Source organism: Gigantopelta aegis, chromosome 6, assembly GCF_016097555.1.
Source record: "Gigantopelta aegis isolate Gae_Host chromosome 6, Gae_host_genome, whole genome shotgun sequence".
In the NCBI taxonomy this organism is placed as follows: domain Eukaryota; kingdom Metazoa; phylum Mollusca; class Gastropoda; order Neomphalida; family Peltospiridae; genus Gigantopelta; species Gigantopelta aegis.
Genome location: NC_054704.1, coordinates 5516927 through 5539426, shown reverse-complemented (window position 1 = coordinate 5539426; position 22500 = coordinate 5516927). Strand labels below are relative to the sequence as shown.

The 22500-nt window shown below is 37.9% G+C and overlaps 1 protein-coding gene across 1 annotated transcript in view; it reads right to left on the bottom strand.

Moving 5' to 3' along the window:
* The window catches only part of LOC121373937 (excitatory amino acid transporter 3-like), a 52649-nt gene extending 36824 nt beyond the window's left edge, over positions 1–15825 (bottom strand). The window contains exons 1-2 of the mRNA XM_041500764.1: positions 15691–15825; positions 14361–14904 (exon numbers count right to left, since the gene is read on the bottom strand). Of these exons, the coding sequence (XP_041356698.1) occupies positions 14361–14878 (518 nt within the window). The 5' untranslated portion in view covers positions 14879–14904; positions 15691–15825. The remainder of the gene's footprint in view (positions 1–14360; positions 14905–15690) is intronic.
* Positions 15826–22500: the final 6675 nt, after the last annotated feature.

Below are 22500 nucleotides of genomic sequence, written 5' to 3'. Positions count from 1 at the left end.
TGTGGGGTTTTTCGCTTGGGGAGGTTGTGTTTTGGGGGTTGTTTTTGTTTGATTTTTTTTTTGTTTTTTGTGTTTTTTTGTTTGGTGTTTTCTTGCAGGCGTGGCGCGGGCACGACATCCGCAAACCGCTCATACGGAAACATTGCTATTGATAACCACATAAACACTTTTGAAGCGTTCGTTTTCTGCTTGCCAAAATTGTGCATATGAGAAACGCCACCAACACAACAAAGGACTCATTTTGCATACCCCTCATCGCTAGGTACGGACCTTGTTGTATAAGGGAGTAAAGATAAAGATGGCGGCTGTTGATGTGACACCTAACCCTAGGTCTAGGTAAAGGGGTGATGTTTGTATCCATCAAGAGAACACACCGTGTTTCATGAGCTAACACAATTGTATGTACGCACTCTCTCGTGTTTGCAAATATTACATTGCAAATAAAGTTCTTTTAATTTTACGTCTTTTCTCTTGTTAGTGCATGACCCGCTAGGAGGGTGTGTTAAATCTGGATATTTTCATTTAAAACGAAGAATATTGACAAAAGTACTTTGTTCATTCTTTGACAAGCTCGGGTGGATTAGGTGTCAATATACCTTTTATACCCGTCTGTTTGGTTAATATCTCGCTTTTGTATGTGCATGACACGACCAGTTTTCAATAGCCCAGTCCAGCTGGGTCAATAGGGTGGTCGGGCTTACGAACCAACCTCCTTTTAACAATTTTTTGAATCGTTTTTGGCTTTCAAAAATATATATGTTGGTCATAAAATTTATTAATTGCTTACATAAACGGACCCTTCAAATATTTGCGCCAAGACAGATTAAATCTAATATTGTTGTCACATGACTGAACGTAGTAACTTTCAACTGATGGTTATCATAAGTGAAAATCGCAATTCTCCGTAATTCATTGTCCGTAGTCCGTAAAAATCATAGATTCCATTTAGTCTTGGTGGGTCCGAGCCCTTTACTGGCAGATTACGGACGGGAAAATCCACAAGTTTGCGTGACAACAGCGCCACCTACCAATGTTAGATACTGAAACAGAATGACTGAAATAAAGTAAAAGTAAAGTTTGTTTTATTTAACGACGCCACTTGAGCACATTGATGTTTTATCTTATCATCGGCTACTGGACGTCAAACATATGGTCATTCTGACACTGTTTTTTAGAAGAAACCCGCTGTCGCCACATAGGCTACTCTTTTACGACAGGCAGCAAGGGATCTTTTATTTGCGCTTCCCACAGGCAAGATAGCAAAAACCATGGCCTTTGTTGAACCAGTTATGGATCACTGGCCGGTGCAAGTGGTTTACACCTACCCATTGAGCCTTACGGAGCACTCACTCAGGGTTTGGAGTCGGTATCTGGATTAAAAATCCCATGCCTCGACTGGGATCCGAACCCAGTACCTACCAGCCTGTAGACCGATGGCCTAACCACGATGCCATCGAAACAATCTGATCTTGTGGTGTCGTTAAACAAAACAAACTTTAAATAAGTTCTTTTTTTTAGGTATGGTATGTTTTATGGAGAAATGAGTAGAAGGAATTTGCTACGGAATGTTTGAGAGCACTGATTTCCGCTTGAATACAACACATATAATACATCAGGTATAACAGAACACAAATCTTAGATAAACGATCCACGTAATCTTAGTAGCAAACACTGAAGCAATAAAAACACCTTAATCAATGAAGTTAGTCAGAAGGATTTGTACTTTTAAAACAAATACGACGTTGACCTGAAAAACGTTTCAATTCCTTACTTGTAAGGGACTATCGCACCTCACCCCTCCCCGGCCCCATGCACCTCACCCCTCCCCGGCCTCACGCACCTCACCCCTCCCCGGCCCGGCCTCATACACCTCACCCCTCCCTGGCCTCATGCACCTCACCCCTCCCCGGCCTCATGCACCTCACCCCTCCCCGGCCTCATGCACCTCACCCCTCCCCGGCCTCATGCACCTCACCCCTCCCTGGCCCGGCCTCATACACCTCACCCCTCCATGGCCTCATACACCTCACCCCTCCCCGGCCTCATGCACCTCACCCCTCCCCGGCCTCACGCACCTCACCCCTCCCCGGCCCGGCCTCATACACCTCACCCCTCCCTGGCCTCATACACCTCACCCCTCCCCGGCCCGGCCTCATGCACCTCACCCCTCCCCGGCCTCATACACCTCATCCCTCCCCGGCCTCACGCACCTCACCCCTCCCCGGCCTCGCGCACCTCACCCCTCCCCGGCCTCATGCACCTGTGATCCTTTGAGATGGACATAAATTCACACAACACAAAATGTAACGTCTATTTTCACTAAGGTATGCTACTTTTGAAGCATTTCACAGTAGCTGTGTTGGAATAAAACAAAGAAAAACAAATCTAATGAAAACGACGTTTTACATAACTAGCGATGTGTGTGTGTGTGTGTGTGTGTGTGTGTGTGTGTGCAGGTTTCCGCACATCAAATATTGTGCGGAAACCTACGCGATCCGCAACATGACGCGGTTAATAAAAACAACAGGACCGCACGCACATTTCGTGTTGCGCATTGAAAATGGACGCTAGTAAATACTCTAATATAAATATATTGGAGCGATGTGGGGGATGTTACGGACCGCATCTGTACCGGGTACGTGTCCTAATAAACTTAGCTTTAGGGGTAAAACTAATGACGTTCAATGGTATGGTAGAGGAACGTCATCAAGAAAACATTAATAAAGGTTTATGGTTGGGAACATGAAACTCTCTACAGTTGGCTATATCACACGTACCAGCAGAGCAGTAGCAATGTACCACAATACAGCATCTCACTGAGTCAAAGTTCAGTTTTACCGGGTCATAGTTCAAAGTTACTGTGTAATTAGATTTCAACTATAAGTAGTCTCGGAAATAGAATAAAACTGGTTTTCGTCGATTATGTCTTTTATATTAAACTGATAAATATTTTGTAAATATCTATTTAATGATACTCTACCTAATTTAGCATTTACTTGTTTTGGCTCTCATTGATGTACAAGGTGGTGTTTACTCTTGAAATTAAAATAAAAATGTCAGTAAACAGGTGATTTGTGCACTTTATTGGAACAGACTATAACACATTTTGATCGACATGTGTCAATTTCATTGCTGTTACAATATGTGAGGGACCGTCTCTGATGACTGTTTACCCCTATCCCTCTCCAAAACAAAATAGTTGTAGACATTTCTAAGTAACTTTTGAGCAAAACTGTCAAAAACCATTCTGAGTGTGTGATCTATTATACCGATATTAAAGGTGCTATGTATTAAAGGTGCTATCTCCAAGTTGTATAATGACAGCTATTGCAAATAATTTGTTTAAATTAAATTTTGTTTTAAAATTAAAGACTACACCTTCAACTATATGCCCATAAATGATTCTAACAAAATAATGTTATCTACTAGTAGTATTAAAATACATTTGTATTGGAGAATTTTTATCACAAACAGATGCTCACATATTACTATGATATAGCACCTTTAAGTGGTTGCAAGATTGTGTAAATTTCTAATGTACTTATATTCAATTTATATTCACTAAATATGCTGATAATAATTAATAATTTATGCTGCAATTCAAAATACTCAGCTAAATTGCAGTTTTAAATTAAAAGTTTGTTTAAAGATAAATGAAACTGACACATGAAGAGAAAAATGTCTTATAGTCTGTTCCAATAAAGTGCACAAATTACCTGTTTCAATAAAGTGCACAAATCTCCTGTTCCAATAAAGTGCACAAATCTCCTGTTCCAATAAAGTGCACAAATCACCTGTTTCAATAAAGTGCACAAATCTCCTGTTCCAATAAAGTGCACAAATCTCCTGTTTCAATAAAGTGCACAAATCACCTGTTTCAATAAAGTGCACAAATCTCCTGTTCCAATAAAGTGCACAAATCTCCTGTTTCAATAAAGTGCACAAATCTCCTGTTCCAATAAAGTGCACAAATCTCCTGTTTCAATAAAGTGCACAAATCACCTGTTTACTGATATACTTCTTTTAATTTCAAGAGTAAACACCACCTTGTACATCAATGAAAGCCAAAACAAATAAATGCTAAATTAGGTAGAGTATCATTAAATAGATATTTACAAAATATTTACCTGTTAGTTTAATATGAAAGAAATAATCGATAATAAAATCATTTTTATTCTATTTCCGACACTACTTTTTTTTCCTTTTTTTAAGTATCGGTGTTGAAGGCAAATACTAGTATGCAGTTGAAGGGAGATAACTCATTTTAATACTGTTAAAAATGTTTTATATTTTATTGACATTAAAGTAGTGTACAGTTTATTAGGTTTGTGTTGGGGGTGGATTGGTGTATAGTTGTGTGTGTGTGTGTGTGTGTGTGTGTGTGTGTGTGTGTGTGTGTGTTTGTGTGTGTGTGTGTCTCTCTCTCTCTCTCTCTCTCTCTCTCTCTCTCTCTCTCCGTGTGTGTGTGTGTGTGTGTGTGTGTGTGTGTGTGTTATTTCTCGCTATTCATTACTTAAGTAATGTAGTGCTATATATAGACAATTAATAAATATAATGTAATTGGACTTAATTCTAAGAATACCGTCACGTTTATATAATCCATAAGCCTTGTGTCCACTTCTCTACATCGGTACGTGTATGAATGAATGAATGAATGAATGAATGAATGAATGAATGACTGACTGACTGAGTGAATGGATGGATGGATGGATGGACGAATTAACCGACTATTTGATGTCCAACACGTGAAACACGTAGTGTTCAAAGGAAGTTGGCTATATTTTTTCATTAGCAACACGGGATCTTTGTATGCACTTCCCACAAAGAGGACAACACATACAACGGCCTTGGATATTCCAGTCGTTGAGCACTGGTTGGGAAGGTGAAAAAACAATCATGGGGGGGGGATTACAAAGCGAGGGGATTCGAGCCTCCAACCCCAGCTCAAAAGGTGAGCACTCTACCAACCCATTGGGCTATTTCTCGTTACAGCCAGTGCACCACGACTGGTATATTAAAAGTCGTGGTATGTGCTATCCTGTCTGTGGGATGGTGCATATAAAAGATAACTTTGCGGCATCAGGAAAAATGTAGCGGGTTTCCTCTGTTGACTACGTATCAGAATTACCAAATGTTTGACATCCAATAGCCGATGATTAATTAATCAATGTGCTCTAGTGGTGTCATTAAACAAAACAAACTCTACCGACCTAACTGAGTGTTTTCACGACACGAAGAGTACGTTCTGTGGTGTCAAACAAAGGTAAATAGACCTTGTATATACTTTATTAGACGTAAACATACAGTTCATAGGCATTAAAAGGAAAAACAATTTACATTCTGGGGCGTAGCCAGATAGGAAAAAACGCCGAGGCAAACCCAGACCTGTAAAATAAATATCAGTGTCATGGGAAAAATAAAATAAATCTGGGGAAATTCCAGGTGAAGCAAGCACCTCGTCTGCCTCATGCTGGCTACGCCATTGACATTGTATGGAAAGTGATGAAATTATTCAATATAGAATATAATGTTTAAATATCAATATAACAAAGCGTGTATATAATAAGGAGTATGTATATTATACTCCACTTACGTATTACCATGTCTCTGCGTGGTTGCCCCTAGTAAATATCTACACACTGTCATTAGCCGTTTTACATTAGTAATGGACAATAGCTGTATTCGTTTAAAAGAGGATGTTCTGGTGTAATAGTATGGTTTTATGTACCTGCATCTGATAGTATTGTAGAAAGGACAGACCAAAATAAACTGATACTCAGCTTCAACAGCATTCATATTACAAAGTTTACTTTATCCTTTGTCTCAGTATTGTTATACCTTCCAGTTTCTATTGCAAGACTATGCGCATATAATCTGTACTTATATAATATTTGTTTATAGTTTGAGGAAATTGCCTAAATGAAAGAATCGACGAATCGCCGACATCAGTATTTTAAAATTCTTCATTTTAAACAAAACACTGTGTAAAGAGGTATACAAAATAAGTTTGCGTGGGAATGCGGGTACCGTTTGTGGAAAATTCCTCAAATAGTTAAACAAAGCGAACACCAGCCGTGGCGGTGTAGGTGAATTTACAATTAGTTACACGACATCACGTGATACAGAGGTTAGCGGATTACGAAAGTAACGAGCGTTACGTTGTTTGATGAAGGTGTTTCTGGGATTAACAGCGGTTTGTTTTCTAACTTTGTCATGTGCCACTTGTACTTTTGGGAAGTGTTTGCAAAACAGGACAAACTATGTTCGATAATAAATTAAAAAATCTTTAACGACACATATTTACTGAGTGTCATATAAGGTAATATGATTTCAGTACAAAAACCTGTGCCACGGAGATACCACACAAGAAGTGCTAATTATGTTTGCATTAACTCAGTGGTATTTAGACAACAACCAGTAGAGTCAAACCCAACACAATATTACCGCTACGACGATTTAATGCTCATACATATTGGATGCGGAGCGTGCGTGCGGTCCGACTAAAAACAAATCTAATACATTCTAGTTTCGGGACACTTCGGAGTTTGATCGGAGTGGTATGCAACTCCCCTCCCCCCCCCCCCCCCCTCCCCCAGCTCCTTTCCCTTTGAACCGCGCCTGTTACTAGCATTACAGTGGCTATTTGTGACGAATGCTGGCACATTCAAACATATTAGACATTGTCATGTGTACGAGTCTTGAGGGTATAGCTCCGTATAGCTCTTATAACTCGACTCGACCGAGTTTCATATCTATAAACTGTAGTCAGTGATACTGGGACAAATATTATATTTACTCACAATCTTTATCTTAACTTCCCTCTCTGTCACTTAACTTTACGATTCCAGGGGTCAGGAATAGCGTACTTTTTTTCTTTTCTTTTGTCTTTTCTTTTGTTTTTTTGGTGTGTCTTTCTTTCCTAATTTGTTTTTTTTTTGTTTTTTGTTTTTTTGGTGGGGTTGGAGTGAAATTTTGTTAAAATGATAGTAAAGGTCATCGTTAATTTGAATAATTTCATTTATGAAGTAATTACCAAATACTTACCCCATGTGTTTCGTTCATATAAATCATATTTGAATATGACATGTATTAAAATATTTGATCATCTTTAGACTGGTTATCTTCTATAAGCGCATCATAGACAACATGTAACGATGTACGCGTTTTCCATCACACCTGAATGAAGGGTTTGTTTTGTATAACGACACCACTAGAGCACATTGATTTATCAATTATCGGTTATTGGATGTCAAACATTTGGTAATCTTGACGTATAGTCTTAGAGAGTAAACTCGCTCCATTTTTCAGTTAGTAGCAAGGGATCTTTTATATGCTCCATCCCACAAACAGGATAACACATACCACGAACTTTGATATACCAGTCGAAAGGAACTGGCTAGAACGAGAAATAGACTAAGGGCCCATCGACGGGGATTGATCCCAAACCGACCGTGCACCGGGCAAGCGCTTTACCACTGTGCCATGTCCCGCCTCACGCCTGCAGGAAGACGAGTTTAAAGGAAGACGTTAGAACAATGCGCTGTCAGTGAGTGAGGGACGTGTTGACTCACGGGGGTGTCAGCGTCTCTTGAAAGGTTAAACATTGTCACACTACAGCTGTTCACTGGCATCCACTGGTCACATTCACAAAAATGTCGCGCACTCGGCAAGAACATGGTTACAAGGAATAAAAACATTTCGCGATGTTCAGCAAGATAGTAAATTTTAGCCTGTGGTTTGTCAGCTCCTTTTGTGTCGTGTTTGTAAGTCTCTGCATTAAATGAAACACTATTCAAGATGCAACAATAACAGATGATATAACTTCCACTGAGGAAGTTCGAACCACGGAACCTCATCCCCTCCGTGTAAGAACCCTACCCTCTACCAGCGGAGCTATAATAAAATTCGCACTAGCTACTGCACGGCCAATAGAAGAACCTTACTACTACTACTACTACTACTACTACTACTACTGCTACTACACAATTACAGTTTACAAATAGCCATAATAGTACGAGACGTAGGGCGGGGGAGGCAACTGCCCCGCTGGGCTGGAATAAATCTTCAAATTCGGGCAAAAATATTAGCTGGCCTGAAATCTTTTCACCATGTTTTTCCATCATTCTACCCACAATATTAATGTAATGCATGAAACAATGCGTAGTGATTGTTTGCAACTCTAAATAGATGTTTCGCAGTAAGGTAATATGAATGTTGTTATCCAGTTTCGGACCTCTTAATTTAATTTGAACAAAATCAGCCTCGGCCGGTTCCTCCGTCCAGGACATGACTTCTGGCATTGTTAAGAGGCACTTGTAATCACCGGCGGTCGTTTGTTAGTGCCGTGGGTCTGACAAACTGTATTAGCGACAGAGGACAAGAATGTCAGGTGGGTGCAGAGCAGTACACGGAGACTGCACCCGTGGAAGAAGCTGAAACAGGTAGGTGATAGTGTGGACAGTGGGTTTGGGGTTGGGTTTTTGTTTTCTTGTTTTTGTTGTTGTTTTGTGTTTTGTGTTTTTTATAGGTATTAGAAGAGAAGATCACAAGTGGTGTCGTTAAACAAAACAAACTTTAACTTCAAGAAGATATTTGGTGACAAATAGTTTTATTAAAAATCAAAACTATAAAATGTGTACATATGAAATATAAAACCAGCAAAAGTTAGAATTTACATAAGACGTTTTATGATGGCGCGGTTTGTGTACACAGCTTTATAAATGTTTGTAAACAAATACTGGCAGGGCATTGTGGTGTAGATTGCGACAAGTCGTTGTCATGGTCGGTGTACGTGTGTAGGTATTTGATCCACGTAACAGAACGTGACGTGAATAAAGCCAACAATGGAAGGTGTGTTGAGCGACTTCAGCCGACGGCTTTCAGGGTAGAGAATGGGTGATGTGATATTAAACAATATCAAACAGAGGCGGGGACAGAGCCGACTAACACCTTTAATGTAGTGTATATATTTGCTGACATCGTTTCGAGCTGACACGAGCTACCTCGTTCAAAGTCTGTATGCATACGTGACGATGCCGAATATTATGACGTGTCTAATGCTATGATATATACTACCCACAAAATGTTTACAATCGAAATGGTACATTGTCTAATTGATTTATTAATCATCGGCTATTGGAACAGTTAAAGTTTGTTAGAGCACATTGCTTTATTAATCATCGGCTATTGGAAAAAAAATTAAGTTTGTTTTGTTTAACGACACCACTAGAGCATGATGATTTACTAATTATCGGCTACTGGATGTCAAACATTTGGTAATTTTGACGTATAGTCTTAGAAAGGAATCCCGCTACATTTTTTCCAAAGGATATTTTATATGCACCATCCCACAGATAGCACAGCACGGACTTTGACAGTCCAGTCTTAGTGAACTGGCTGGAACGAGAAATAGCCCAATGGGCCCACCGACGGAAATCGATCCTAAACCGACGGCGCATCACATGAGCGCTGTAGCACTGTTTTGGTTATGTAGGTTAGTAATACGGTGGGAAAACTCTGTTGCGAAAGCCTTTGTGTGTGCCACACACACACACATGATGGCACATATAATAATCTTTGATATACCAGTCTATTTATAGACGGAGGACTACTTTTGAAATATATCCCAAGAGGGATATTTTTAAAGTCAGAAATGCGTCTTCTCCCCTTGTGAAACATTTGGAACCCCTTCCTACATTCGCTTAGTAAACAGCATTTGATAGTTGAAATAAAAACTGAGGAATGGTTACACATTAAATGTTTAATGGTAGCTATAATAGTGACTAATGCAAATTTGTTTATGTATTGTACATGTTTAGGATTTTCTTCTAAAACAAGCAATGTGAAAGTACTGCTAAAGCAATACATGTCCCCTATCGGACCCAACAGATTTTCGTATCTCCTAAGTTCAAGGGCCAAGGTGGTAAATCCCTATGAAAGTCAAACTTGATCTGTAACAGAATACGTTAAAACTATACACAAAATTTCAGCTCAAATTTTGAGGCATGGCAAAAAAGTCTGGAAAGCACATTTTCATATTTCCGAACTTAAAGTGCAATAGGTAAATCGCCATGAAGGCCAAACTTGATCTGCGACAGTACATGATAAAGCTATCACAAACTTGATCTGCGACAGTACATGATAAAGCTATCACAAACTTGATCTGCGACAGCACATGATAAAGCTATCACAAACTTGATCTGCGACAGCACATGATAAAGCTATCACAAACTTGATCTGCGACAGCACATGATAAAGCTATCACAAACTTGATCTGCGACAGTACATGATAAAGCTATCACAAACTTGATCTGCGACAGCACATGATAAAGCTATCACAAACCTGATCTGCGACAGCACATGATAAAGCTATCACAAACTTGATCTGCGACAGTACATGATAAAGCTATCACAAAATCGCAGCTCGATATCTTCAGGCATCGGTAAAGAAAAATCCTGAAACTTGTATGTGGAACAGACGGACGGACAGACAGACAGACGGACGAGCAGACAGACGGACGAGCAGAAGGACAGAGATAAAACTTGTACTCCCCATATGTTGGACCGCTAGGGACTTAATAGGGTGGCGCGCGTCGGTTGGATCTTCAAGTGATTCACCTGGGCCTTGTTTCCAGCATTTGAAATAATTCAGTTTTCTCAGCTACACTGTCGCATTTGAAATAATTCAGTTTTCTCAGCTACACTGTCGCATTTGAAATAATTCAGTTTTCTCAGCTACACTGTCGCATTTGAAATAATTCAGTTTTCCCTGCTACACTGTCGCATTTGAAATAATTGAGTTTTCTCAGCTACACTGTCACATTTGAAATAATTCAGTTTTCCCCGCTACACTGTCGCATTTGAAATAATTCAGTTTTCCCAGCTACACTGTCGCATTTGAAATAATTCAGTTTTCCCAGCTACACTGTCGCATTTGAAATAATAATTCAGTTTTCCTAGGTACACTGTCACATTTGAAATAATTCAGTTTTCCCTGCTACACTGTCGCATTTGAAATAATTCAGTTTTCCCTGCTACACTGTCGCATTTGAAATAATTCAGTTTTCCCCGCTACACTGTCACATTTGAAATAATTCAGTTTTCCCCGCTACACTGTCACATTTGAAATAATTCAGTTTTCCCAGCTACACTGTCACATTTGAAATAATTAAGTTTTCCCTGCTACACTGTCACATTTGAAATAATTCAGTTTTCCCAGCTACACTGTCACATTTGAAATAATTCAGTTTTCCCAGCTACACTGTTTTCTCAGCTACACTGTCACATTTGAAATAATTCAGTTTTCCCTGCTACACTGTCACATTTGAAATAATTCAGTTTTCCCAGCTAAACTGTTTTCTCAGCTACACTGTCGCATTTGAAATAATTCAGTTTTCCCTGCGACACTGTCGCATTTGAAATAATTCAGTTTTCCCAGCTACACTGTCGCATTTAAAATAATTCAGTCTTCTCAGCTACACTGTCACATTTGAAATAATTCAGTTTTCCCCGCTACACTGTCGCATTTGAAATAATTCAGTTTTCTCAGCTACACTGTCGCATTTGAAATAATTCAGTTTTCCCAGCTACACTGTCGCATTTGAAATAATAATTCAGTTTTCCTAGGTACACTGTCACATTTGAAATAATTCAGTTTTCCCTGCTACACTGTCGCATTTGAAATAATTCAGTTTTCCCTGCTACACTGTCACATTTGAAATAATTCAGTTTTCCCAGCTACACTGTTTTCTCAGCTACACTGTCACATTTGAAATAATTCAGTTTTCCCTGCTACACTGTCACATTTGAAATAATTCAGTTTTCCCAGCTAAACTGTTTTCTCAGCTACACTGTCGCATTTGAAATAATTCAGTTTTCCCTGCGACACTGTCGCATTTGAAATAATTCAGTTTTCCCAGCTACACTGTCGCATTTAAAATAATTCAGTCTTCTCAGCTACACTGTCACATTTGAAATAATTCAGTTTTCCCTGCTACACTGTCGCATTTAAAATAATTCAGTCTTCTCAGCTACACTGTCACATTTGAAATAATTCAGTTTTCTCAGCTACACTGTCGCATTTGAAATAATTCAGTTTTCTCAGCTGCACTGTCGCATTTAAAATAATTCAGTCTTCTCAGCTACACTGTCGCATTTGAAATAATTCAGTTTTCTCAGCTACACTGTCGCATTTGAAATAATTCAGTTTTCCCAGCTACACTGTCGCATTTGAAATAATAATTCAGTTTTCCTAGGTACACTGTCACATTTGAAATAATTCAGTTTTCCCTGCTACACTGTCGCATTTGAAATAATTCAGTTTTCCCTGCTACACTGTCACATTTGAAATAATTCAGTTTTCCCAGCTACACTGTTTTCTCAGCTACACTGTCACATTTGAAATAATTCAGTTTTCCCTGCTACACTGTCACATTTGAAATAATTCAGTTTTCCCAGCTAAACTGTTTTCTCAGCTACACTGTCGCATTTGAAATAATTCAGTTTTCCCTGCGACACTGTCGCATTTGAAATAATTCAGTTTTCCCAGCTACACTGTCGCATTTAAAATAATTCAGTCTTCTCAGCTACACTGTCACATTTGAAATAATTCAGTTTTCCCTGCTACACTGTCGCATTTAAAATAATTCAGTCTTCTCAGCTACACTGTCACATTTGAAATAATTCAGTTTTCTCAGCTACACTGTCGCATTTGAAATAATTCAGTTTTCTCAGCTGCACTGTCACATTTGAAATAATTCAGTTTTCCCTGCTACACTGTCGCATTTAAAATAATTCAGTTTTCTCAGCTACACTGTCGCATTTAAAATAATTCAGTCTTCTCAGCTACACTGTCACATTTGAAATAATTCAGTTTTCCCTGCTACACTGTCGCATTTAAAATAATTCAGTCTTCTCAGCTACACTGTCACATTTGAAATAATTCAGTTTTCTCAGCTACACTGTCACATTTGAAATAATTCAGTTTTCCCTGCTACACTGTCGCATTAAAAATAATTCAGTTTTCCTAGGTACACTGTCAAATTTGAAATAATTCATTTTTCTCAGCTACACTGTCACATTTGAAATAATTAAGTTTTCCCTGCTACACTGTCACATTTGAAATAATTCAGTTTCCCCTGCTACACTGTCGCATTTGAAATAATTCAGTTTTCACAGCTATACTGTCACATTTAAAATAATTCAGTTTTCCCTGTTACACTGTCACATTTGAAATAATTCAGTTTTCCCTGCTATACTGTCACATTTAAAATAATTTAGTTTTCCTAGGTACACTGTCACATTTGAAATAATTCAGTTTTCGCTGCCACACTGTCACATTTGAAGGTCGAGTCGCTACAGGAAAGCCTGTGCTACGAACCATGTTAATTATGTAGCACCTGTGCTTTAAATTTAAAGTTAAACCGCTAGAGTCACGTAGATATTTCTCAGACGGTTATATTATTGACACTGCCGGATCCAGAGCACTGAAAACACAACCCTTAATTTAATTGTTATCTTTAAACAGCAATGTTTTCACAGTTTCTTAGTTACGATAGGCACTTTTCTATCTCTTGTTTTCTTCTTCTTAAACCAATGCCGTATGTAAATGTTGTCATTTGTGTTGTTTCATTTTGGTAGTTTGTTCTGTTCTGTTCTGGTTTGTTTTGGTTTGGTTTGGGGGTTTTGTGTTGTTTTGTTTTTGTTGTTTTTGTTGGGGTGTTTTGGGAGGGGGTGTGGGGATGGGGTTGGGGGGATGGGGTATTGCTGTTGTTGTTATTTTGTTGTTGTTGTTGTTGTTGTTTGTTTTTTAGGGGTTTGGGGTGGCCTTTTTATTTCTTGTTCTTGGTTAATTGGTTGGTTGGTGTATTTTATTTGTTTACTTTCCTAATAAAAAATAATTATCTGTTTACACTATAAACTGTATTTATATGTTAAACAAAAAGCTCAATTCGCCCTTTATGGCTCCAGTCCAAAATTATCGTGGCTATCCTCGTACGAGACACTCGTATTGTGTGGCCTCGCCTTAAGAATTTGATTATATATATTTGTAATATCGGGAACTCGGTGTCGCTGGCCTCGGTGGTACAGTGGTTAAGCCATCTGACATAAGGATGGTGGGTACTAGGTTCGCAGCCCGGTACCGGCTCCCACTCAGAGCGAGTTTTAACGACTCAGTGGGTAGGTGTAAGACCACTACGCCGACTTCTCTCTCACTAACCACTAACCAATAACCCACTGTCCTGGACATACATCCCAGATAGCTGAGATGTGCCCAGGACAACGTGCTTGAACTTTAATTGGATATTCTCACACAAATAAGTATGAATGAAATAACTGGAATGAACCCAAGTGTCGCCTACCTGAGCAGGTCGAGGAAAGTGTCGGCTGGTTTGACAATCTTCGCCTCCCCTGTCCTGGCGTAATCGTCGGATCCGCCTCCTCTGTGTCCGGGTTGGATGCTGGCCACAAGGATGATGCCAAGGATGACGGCCGCCAGTGTGGTCGTCAGGTAGTAGATGACGGCGAAGGCGCCCATCTTGCCGGACGCTCGGGTATCGAGTGCAGTGAGCCCGGAGATGAGGCTGGACACGATGAGAGGGAGGATCAACATCTTCAACATGTTCATGAGGAGGTCCCCCGGGAACTTCAGGTAGCCGATCTCAGCCTTGTTGAGGGGAGGGTCTAGAGACCGGAGTCCGGCGCCCATGGCGATCCCGAGGAACAGAGAGAAGACGAGGCAGATCAACAGAGCGTTCTTCTTGAGGAAGCGCAGCACCTTCCTGCCAAACGACACGTTCTCCGGGGCGATCACCGGAACGTTCTCGGTCGAGATATCCGTGATGAAGGGGGATCCTTTGGGTAACGTGTCGCTATCCATCTTACTTTGTCTTCCAAATCTGAACACTGAATTAAGTAAGAAATAACCGAACCGAAATGCAGTGTAAATAGAAAGCTAATTGTCTTCTAAATGTGAAAATGTAATAAAAACATTAACCAAACCTAAATGCATTGCAAAGATAAAGCTGACTTACAAGATGATCCATGTTATCTTGTCTTCCAAATCTAAAAGTTGCAATCAAAACAATATAACTGAACTGAACTGAACTGAATTGTTAGTCCATGGACCAATACCCCAAAATTCACTTGTTGGTACCGTTTTGAGAGACAAAGGCTCACTATATTTTTTTGGAAAGAATATCGCCTTGCGCACAGTTTTCACTATGATGGACATTGCCAAGTGGTAGCTTTATACCCTTTTGGAGTCAAATATGTGTTTTGGGGGTAAAATCACGGGGTTTTTTTTTAATTTACGTTTAAGAAAGGGAATGTACAGCTAGAAAAATTCAAAAAGTGGAAATTGTTACCAGTTCAATTGTTGATTTGTTTATATCATTTATTTAACACTTTTCTCAAATAAATACTACGCAAACCACATGTAATGGACACGTAACACAAATGTTTCGTGAACAAGGGCCCAACTGCATAGCAAGAAATAAAGACAGAATAAAGAAATGAAGTGGACGCAACACATTTTCATAAAGGGTAGGCTAATAGATTTATTTTCCCACCCCATTAAATCAGGCTAATAGATAAACATTTTCCCACCCCTTTAAATCTAGTCATTTCTAGAATAGCGTTCACTATAAAATAAGGTGTGGTAGACTGTTAGTAGTATCTGCACATACATACCAAATGGAACTACAAATGCCTCTTCTAAAGAATGGTCAATGACTCGGGGTGCTGTCGTCCGTCGAAAGTGTCACTAAATTCTGGGAATGCATTCACGTGTGCCGTCTGTTTTGGTAGTGAATGTGTCCCGTGTCCCTGTCCAACCAATCGCTGAACACCGGCACCTGTAAACGAACACAGCACTCAGATGCTCTTCAGTCTTATGTAAATATGCAGAGCATTGAATGACTCCAGTATACGGTTATAGTGGATTCGTGATTGCGTTCCATTCAAATGACGAGTACGAGCGCGATGGCTAACTAACATGGACGGTGCGACCAGGAGACTTGTTTCGCTGTGTCGAACATGCCAGACAGCTACCTGCGATTTGCTGCCAGCTTCTACAGCAAATGAAGTCTTTTTGTTTGCAGACGGTTTACACCCTTGTGCCGGGCTTACAACGTGCATGTTTGCTGTCTATAGCCAGCTTGCGCATAGGTTTAATAATGTCGCCATCAGACTTGTCTACCGTCGCAGAGCATATCCATCCATTTAATCTTTCCGTCCCTTCATCAGTGCAAGCGATTTGAATTTGCAAACTAATGATATTAACACCTTTAAAACAATTCAACTTTTGGCATATTAGAAGTTATGTCTTAGTACAGTCGGAGTCCAAGGATATTTATATAAAAAAGCAACGTAGGTGTCTAAATGTTGATCTGCTGTAAAGGTCTAGAACTCAAATATTTAAAAAGCGGTATTTTACTAGTTCATTGCATATGTTATTTATTGCTCCATTACTGATACATTAAAGTCTGTGGTAAGTGTTGCCATGTCTGTAGGAAAATGCATTCAAGACAGCAGTACACGGTACTACCTACTATAGGGACTGACTGAGATCGAGGGCGCAAAGTAAAGTTTCTAGGGTGTTCGGCGCTATGCCCCTCCTGGACGTTTTGAAAACTAGATGTCTTGAAATGCAATTTTCTCCATTCTACAAGTAAAATTCATCTCTTCCTATACTATTTTTGATTCAGATAGGTGACGCCACACGGAACGAAAGACTTTTAAATATGCAATACACGTGTACGCTCTTTTTCTGCTGACGCTCGCTACCATAAACTGTTTTACAAACATTTTAAACAGCTAGTCGCCTTTGGAGTATTTGTTCTTGGAGTCGCTAATCGCTAATCGGTCGCACAACAATTCTCATGGATCATGTGACTTGATATAATTACGATAAGATACACAGTGTCTACGTTTCTCAATCTAATTAAAATTAGCTCCACTATTACATGTGGATCTAACACCAGCCAGTTGGAGCTCATGTCCACCAATTAAAACTTTACTTGCAGAATCCTGCCAGTGATTTAAAAATAATTTGAAAACATTCCGAATTATTCTGAGGGTATACGATATGTTTCGTGTGAATTACGAATGCCTTATTTAGACCAGTAGAACTAATTTTAATCGGATTGCTAACAACACTGCGTAGTCTCCAATGTCCAGGTAACATTTCGTCTGTAAATAATAATTTAAATATTGACCAATCACACTTCGCCTTTTATAACGTTATTTGGGAGCATACAAATTTTAAAAATATCGGGCGAGTCTATTTTAGTGGCCGCAGTACAGCGAACCATACCAATACGTACAGGGTGGGTTATCAGTCTTCAATTTTATATTAAAAATTATTAATTTATTTATAAAAAAAACAACTAACTAAATCAGTCTTCAGTTTTACATTACAAATCATTTATTTTATAAAATAAAACATGTTTTAAGGCATTCGTAATTCACACGAAACATGTATACCCTCAGGATAATTCGGAATGTTTTCAAATTATTTATAAATCACTGGCAGGATTCTGCAAGTAAGGTTTTGATTGATGGACATGAGCTCCAACTGGCTGGTGTTAGATCCACATGTAATAGTGGAGCTAGTTTTAATTAGATTGTACGTTTCTCTTCAGCTGACGCTCTAATTCTGTTATATACCAAACCTCCAATAACAAACCGATATGTCGATTATGTAAATGGACTAATAAAGTGTATCAAAGTGTATCAAAGTGTATAATATATTCTTAGGCAATATTATGTTGGGACATGTAGAAATGCATTTAAAAGATCTCTCGTTACTAATCGGAAATAATAGTCGATTCTGCGAAAGCGGGTTCGTCCTCCTATTGAATATTTTTCTTACTATAGTAACAAAATACAAACCAGTGTTTCTCGGTTATCTATCAAGAGTGTAAAATGACTGTATTTCTATAACTATGGATTTGTATAACGTGACACTAACACGCCTGTCAAGTGCAGTGGGCAATATGATTTGTATAACGTGACACTAACACTCCTGTGACGTGCAGTGAGCAATATGAGTTGTATAACGTGACACTAACACGCCTGTGACGTGCAGTGAGCAATATGATTTGTATAACGTGACACTAACACGCCTGTCACGTGCAGTGAGCAATATGATTTGTATAACGAGACACTAACACGCATGTTACGTGCAGTGGGCAATATGATTTGTATAACGTGACAAATATGATTTTTATAACGTGACACTAACACTCCTGTCACGCGCAGTGAGCAATATGATTTGTATAACGTGATACTAACACTCCTGTCACGTGCAGTGAGCAATATGATTTGTATAACGTGATACTAACACCCCTGTCACGTGCAGTGAGCAATATGATTTGTATAACGTGATACTAACACTCATGTCACGTGCAGTAAGCAATATGATATGTTCCGTACTTAATTATGAGCTAAATTAACATCCAACGAAAACGTAATAGTCAAAGTTCAATGTTCGAGTAGTTGCCCTCAATAAGCTGCACGGTATAACAGTTAGCTGTTTAATAATCCTCATAGTGCGCGGTTACCTGCTTTCACTTTTAGGGCCACATTCCCGTCACATGGTAAACTAATTAATATAGAAGTCTGATTTAAATACGATCTTAACATTCATTTCGTTTACCTGAAACGTGGTCATTCATTCATTCATTTATTTATTTTACCAAAGCAAGTTGCTTCAGGCATGTGCATTCTATTTACCATACGATGGCGACGTGCAATTCAATATACAGTATGTTAATAATAAAGGTATAACAGTACATGTACATTCTATTTACCATACGATGGCGACGTGCAATTCAATATACAGTATGTTAATAATAAAGGTATAACAGTACATGTACATTCTATTTACCATACGATGGCGACGTGCAATTCAATATACAGTATGTTAATAATAAAGGTATAACAGTACATGTACATTCTATTTACCATACGATGGCGACGTGCAATTCAATATACAGTATGTTAATAATAAAGGTATAACAGTACAAGAACACCTTAGAAAAACATACTTTGGATGGACACAACTGTTTGTAAAAAATTAAGAATAGAGACAGATTGTTTTTGTTGTCACGTTAATAATATTAAAGGTGGAGACAGATTATAAACTAGCCAGTTCTCTACGATTAGTAGCTTCAATATGAAATCGTCCTAGATTACGAAGCTGCTTAACATTTGAATACTAAGTAACTGAATTAATTTGAATGCAGATAGTTTCTTCAAATAATACGCTTTGATATATTTAAGCCGCAAATCAGTGTAGGATGGACAATACAAAATAAAGTGAATATCCATCTTCAATCAGGTTACTGTTACAAAGACTACATATTCTCTTGTCGCGTTGTATTTGTTGGTAAAATCCATCTTCAATCAGGTTACCGTTACAAAAACTACAGATTCTCTGGTCACGTTGTATTTGTTGGTAACGACCAGTTTCATATGTAAATTTAAATGTTAGTGATAGTCAGTGTCTACAGTTTTATTTGTCAAAAAATTTATCTTACAGAATTAGAAGTTTCATATGTAAATTTAGATGTTCAGCACATTTACTTTTTATAGAAACTTCCAATTCTGTAGGATATATTTTTTGACAAATAATACTGTAGACAATGGTTATCAGTTAAAAACTTATAAATAAAACATTTAGAGGAAGCTGAAAATGTTGCATTCATATCTTGCAAATATATATCTTTAAGGACTGCAGATACATCAGCAATAAATAGACTTTCACTACTAACATTCCGACACCACCAAACATAAGACATACCAACACTGTCCAGTAGTTGTTGCACACGTGTAGCCCAATTAATATGTGATTCACAACCTTTAAACATTTCTAAGTAAATTTCTTTTAATATGCATGTATCATTTTGTATAAGTTTCAACCAGTATTTTAATATTGTTATATATCTAGATATCTGAATGGGATAACGACCTAATTCATCGTACACCATCTGTCTCTATGTGTCTCTCTCTCTTATTTTGTATAAGTTTCAACCAGTATTTTAATATTGTTATATATCTAGATATCTGAATGGGATAACGACCTAATTCATCGTACACCATCTGTCTCTATGTGTCTCTCTCTCTTATTTTGTATAAGTTTCAACCAGTATTTTAATATTGTTATATATCTAGATATCTGAATGGGATAACGACCTAATTCATCGTACACCATGTGTCTCTATGTGTGTCTCTCTCTCTCTTATTTTGTATAAGTTTCAACCAGTATTTTAATATTGCTATATATCTAGATATCTGAATGGGATAACGACCTAATTCATCGTACACTATGTGTCTCTATGTGTGTGTCTCTCTCTCTTATTTTGTATAAGTTTCAACCAGTATTTTAATATTGCTATATATCTAGATATCTGAATGGGATAACGACCTAATTCATCGTACACCATGTGTCTCTATGTGTTCTCTCTCTCTCTCTCTCTCTCTCTCTCTCTTATTTTGTATAAGTTTCAACCAGTATTTTAATATTGTTATATATCTAGATATCTGAATGGGATAACGACCTAATTCATCGTACACCATGTGTCTCTATGTGTGTGTCTCTCTCTTATTTTGTATCAGTTTCAACCAGTATTTTAATATTGCTAGATATCTAGATATCTGAAAGGGATAACGACCTAATTCATCGTACACCATGTGTCTCTATGTGTGTGTGTCTCTCTCTCTTATTTTGTATAAGTTTCAACCATTATTTTAATATTGCTATATATATCTGAATGGGATAACGACCTAATTCATCGTACACCATGTGTCTCTCTCTCTCTTATTTTGTATAAGTTTAAAACAGTATTTTAATATTGTTATATATCTAGATATCTGAATGGGATAACGACCTAATTCATCGTACACCATGTGTCTCTATGTGTCTCTGTCTCTCTTGTTTTGTATAAGGTTCAACCAGTATGTTAATATTGCTATATATCTAGACATCTGAATGGGATGACGACCTAATTCATCGTACACCATGTGTCTCTATGTGTGTGTGTCTCTCTTATTTTGTATAAGTTTCAACCAGTATGTTAATATTGCTATATATCTAGATATCTGAATGGGATAACGACCTAATTCATCGTACACCATGTGTCTCTATGTCTCTCTCTCTCTTATTTTGTATAGGTTTCAACCAGTATTGTAATATTGTTATATATATAGATATCTGAATGGGATAACGACCTAATTCATCGTACACCATGTGTCTCTGTGTGTCTCTCTATCTTATTTTGTATAAGTTTCAACCAGTATTTTAATATTGTTATATATCTAGACATCTGAATAGGATAACGACCTAATTCATCGTACACCATGTGTCTCTATGTGTCTCTGTCTCTCTTATTTTATATAAGTTTCAGCCAATATTTTAATATTGTTATATATCTAGATATCTGAATGGGATAACGACCTAATTCATCGTACACCATGTGTCTCTATGTGTCTCTCTCTCTTATTTTGTTTAAGTTTCAACCAGTATTTTAATATTGTTATATATCTAGATATCTGAATGGGATAACGACCTAATTCATCGTACACCATGTGTCTCTATGTGTGTCTCTCTCTCTTATTTTGTATAAGTTTCAACCAGTATTTTAATATTGCTATATATCTAGATATCTGAATGGGATAACGACCTAATTCATCGTACACTATGTGTCTCTATGTGTGTGTCTCTCTCTCTTATTTTGTATAAGTTTCAACCAGTATTTTAATATTGCTATATATCTAGATATCTGAATGGGATAACGACCTAATTCATCGTACACCATGTGTCTCTATGTGTGTGTCTCTCTCTTATTTTGTATCAGTTTCAACCAGTATTTTAATATTGCTAGATATCTAGATATCTGAAAAGGATAACGACCTAATTCATCGTACACCATGTGTCTCTATGTGTGTGTGTCTCTCTCTCTTATTTTGTATAAGTTTCAACCATTATTTTAATATTGCTATATATATCTGAATGGGATAACGACCTAATTCATCGTACACCATGTGTCTCTCTCTCTCTTATTTTGTATAAGTTTAAAACAGTATTTTAATATTGTTATATATCTAGATATCTGAATGGGATAACGACCTAATTCATCGTACACCATGTGTCTCTATGTGTCTCTGTCTCTCTTGTTTTGTATAAGGTTCAACCAGTATGTTAATATTGCTATATATCTAGACATCTGAATGGGATGACGACCTAATTCATCGTACACCATGTGTCTCTATGTGTGTGTGTCTCTCTTATTTTGTATAAGTTTCAACCAGTATGTTAATATTGCTATATATCTAGATATCTGAATGGGATAACGACCTAATTCATCGTACACCATGTGTCTCTATGTCTCTCTCTCTCTTATTTTATATAGGTTTCAACCAGTATTGTAATATTGTTATATATATAGATATCTGAATGGGATAACGACCTAATTCATCGTACACCATGTGTCTCTGTGT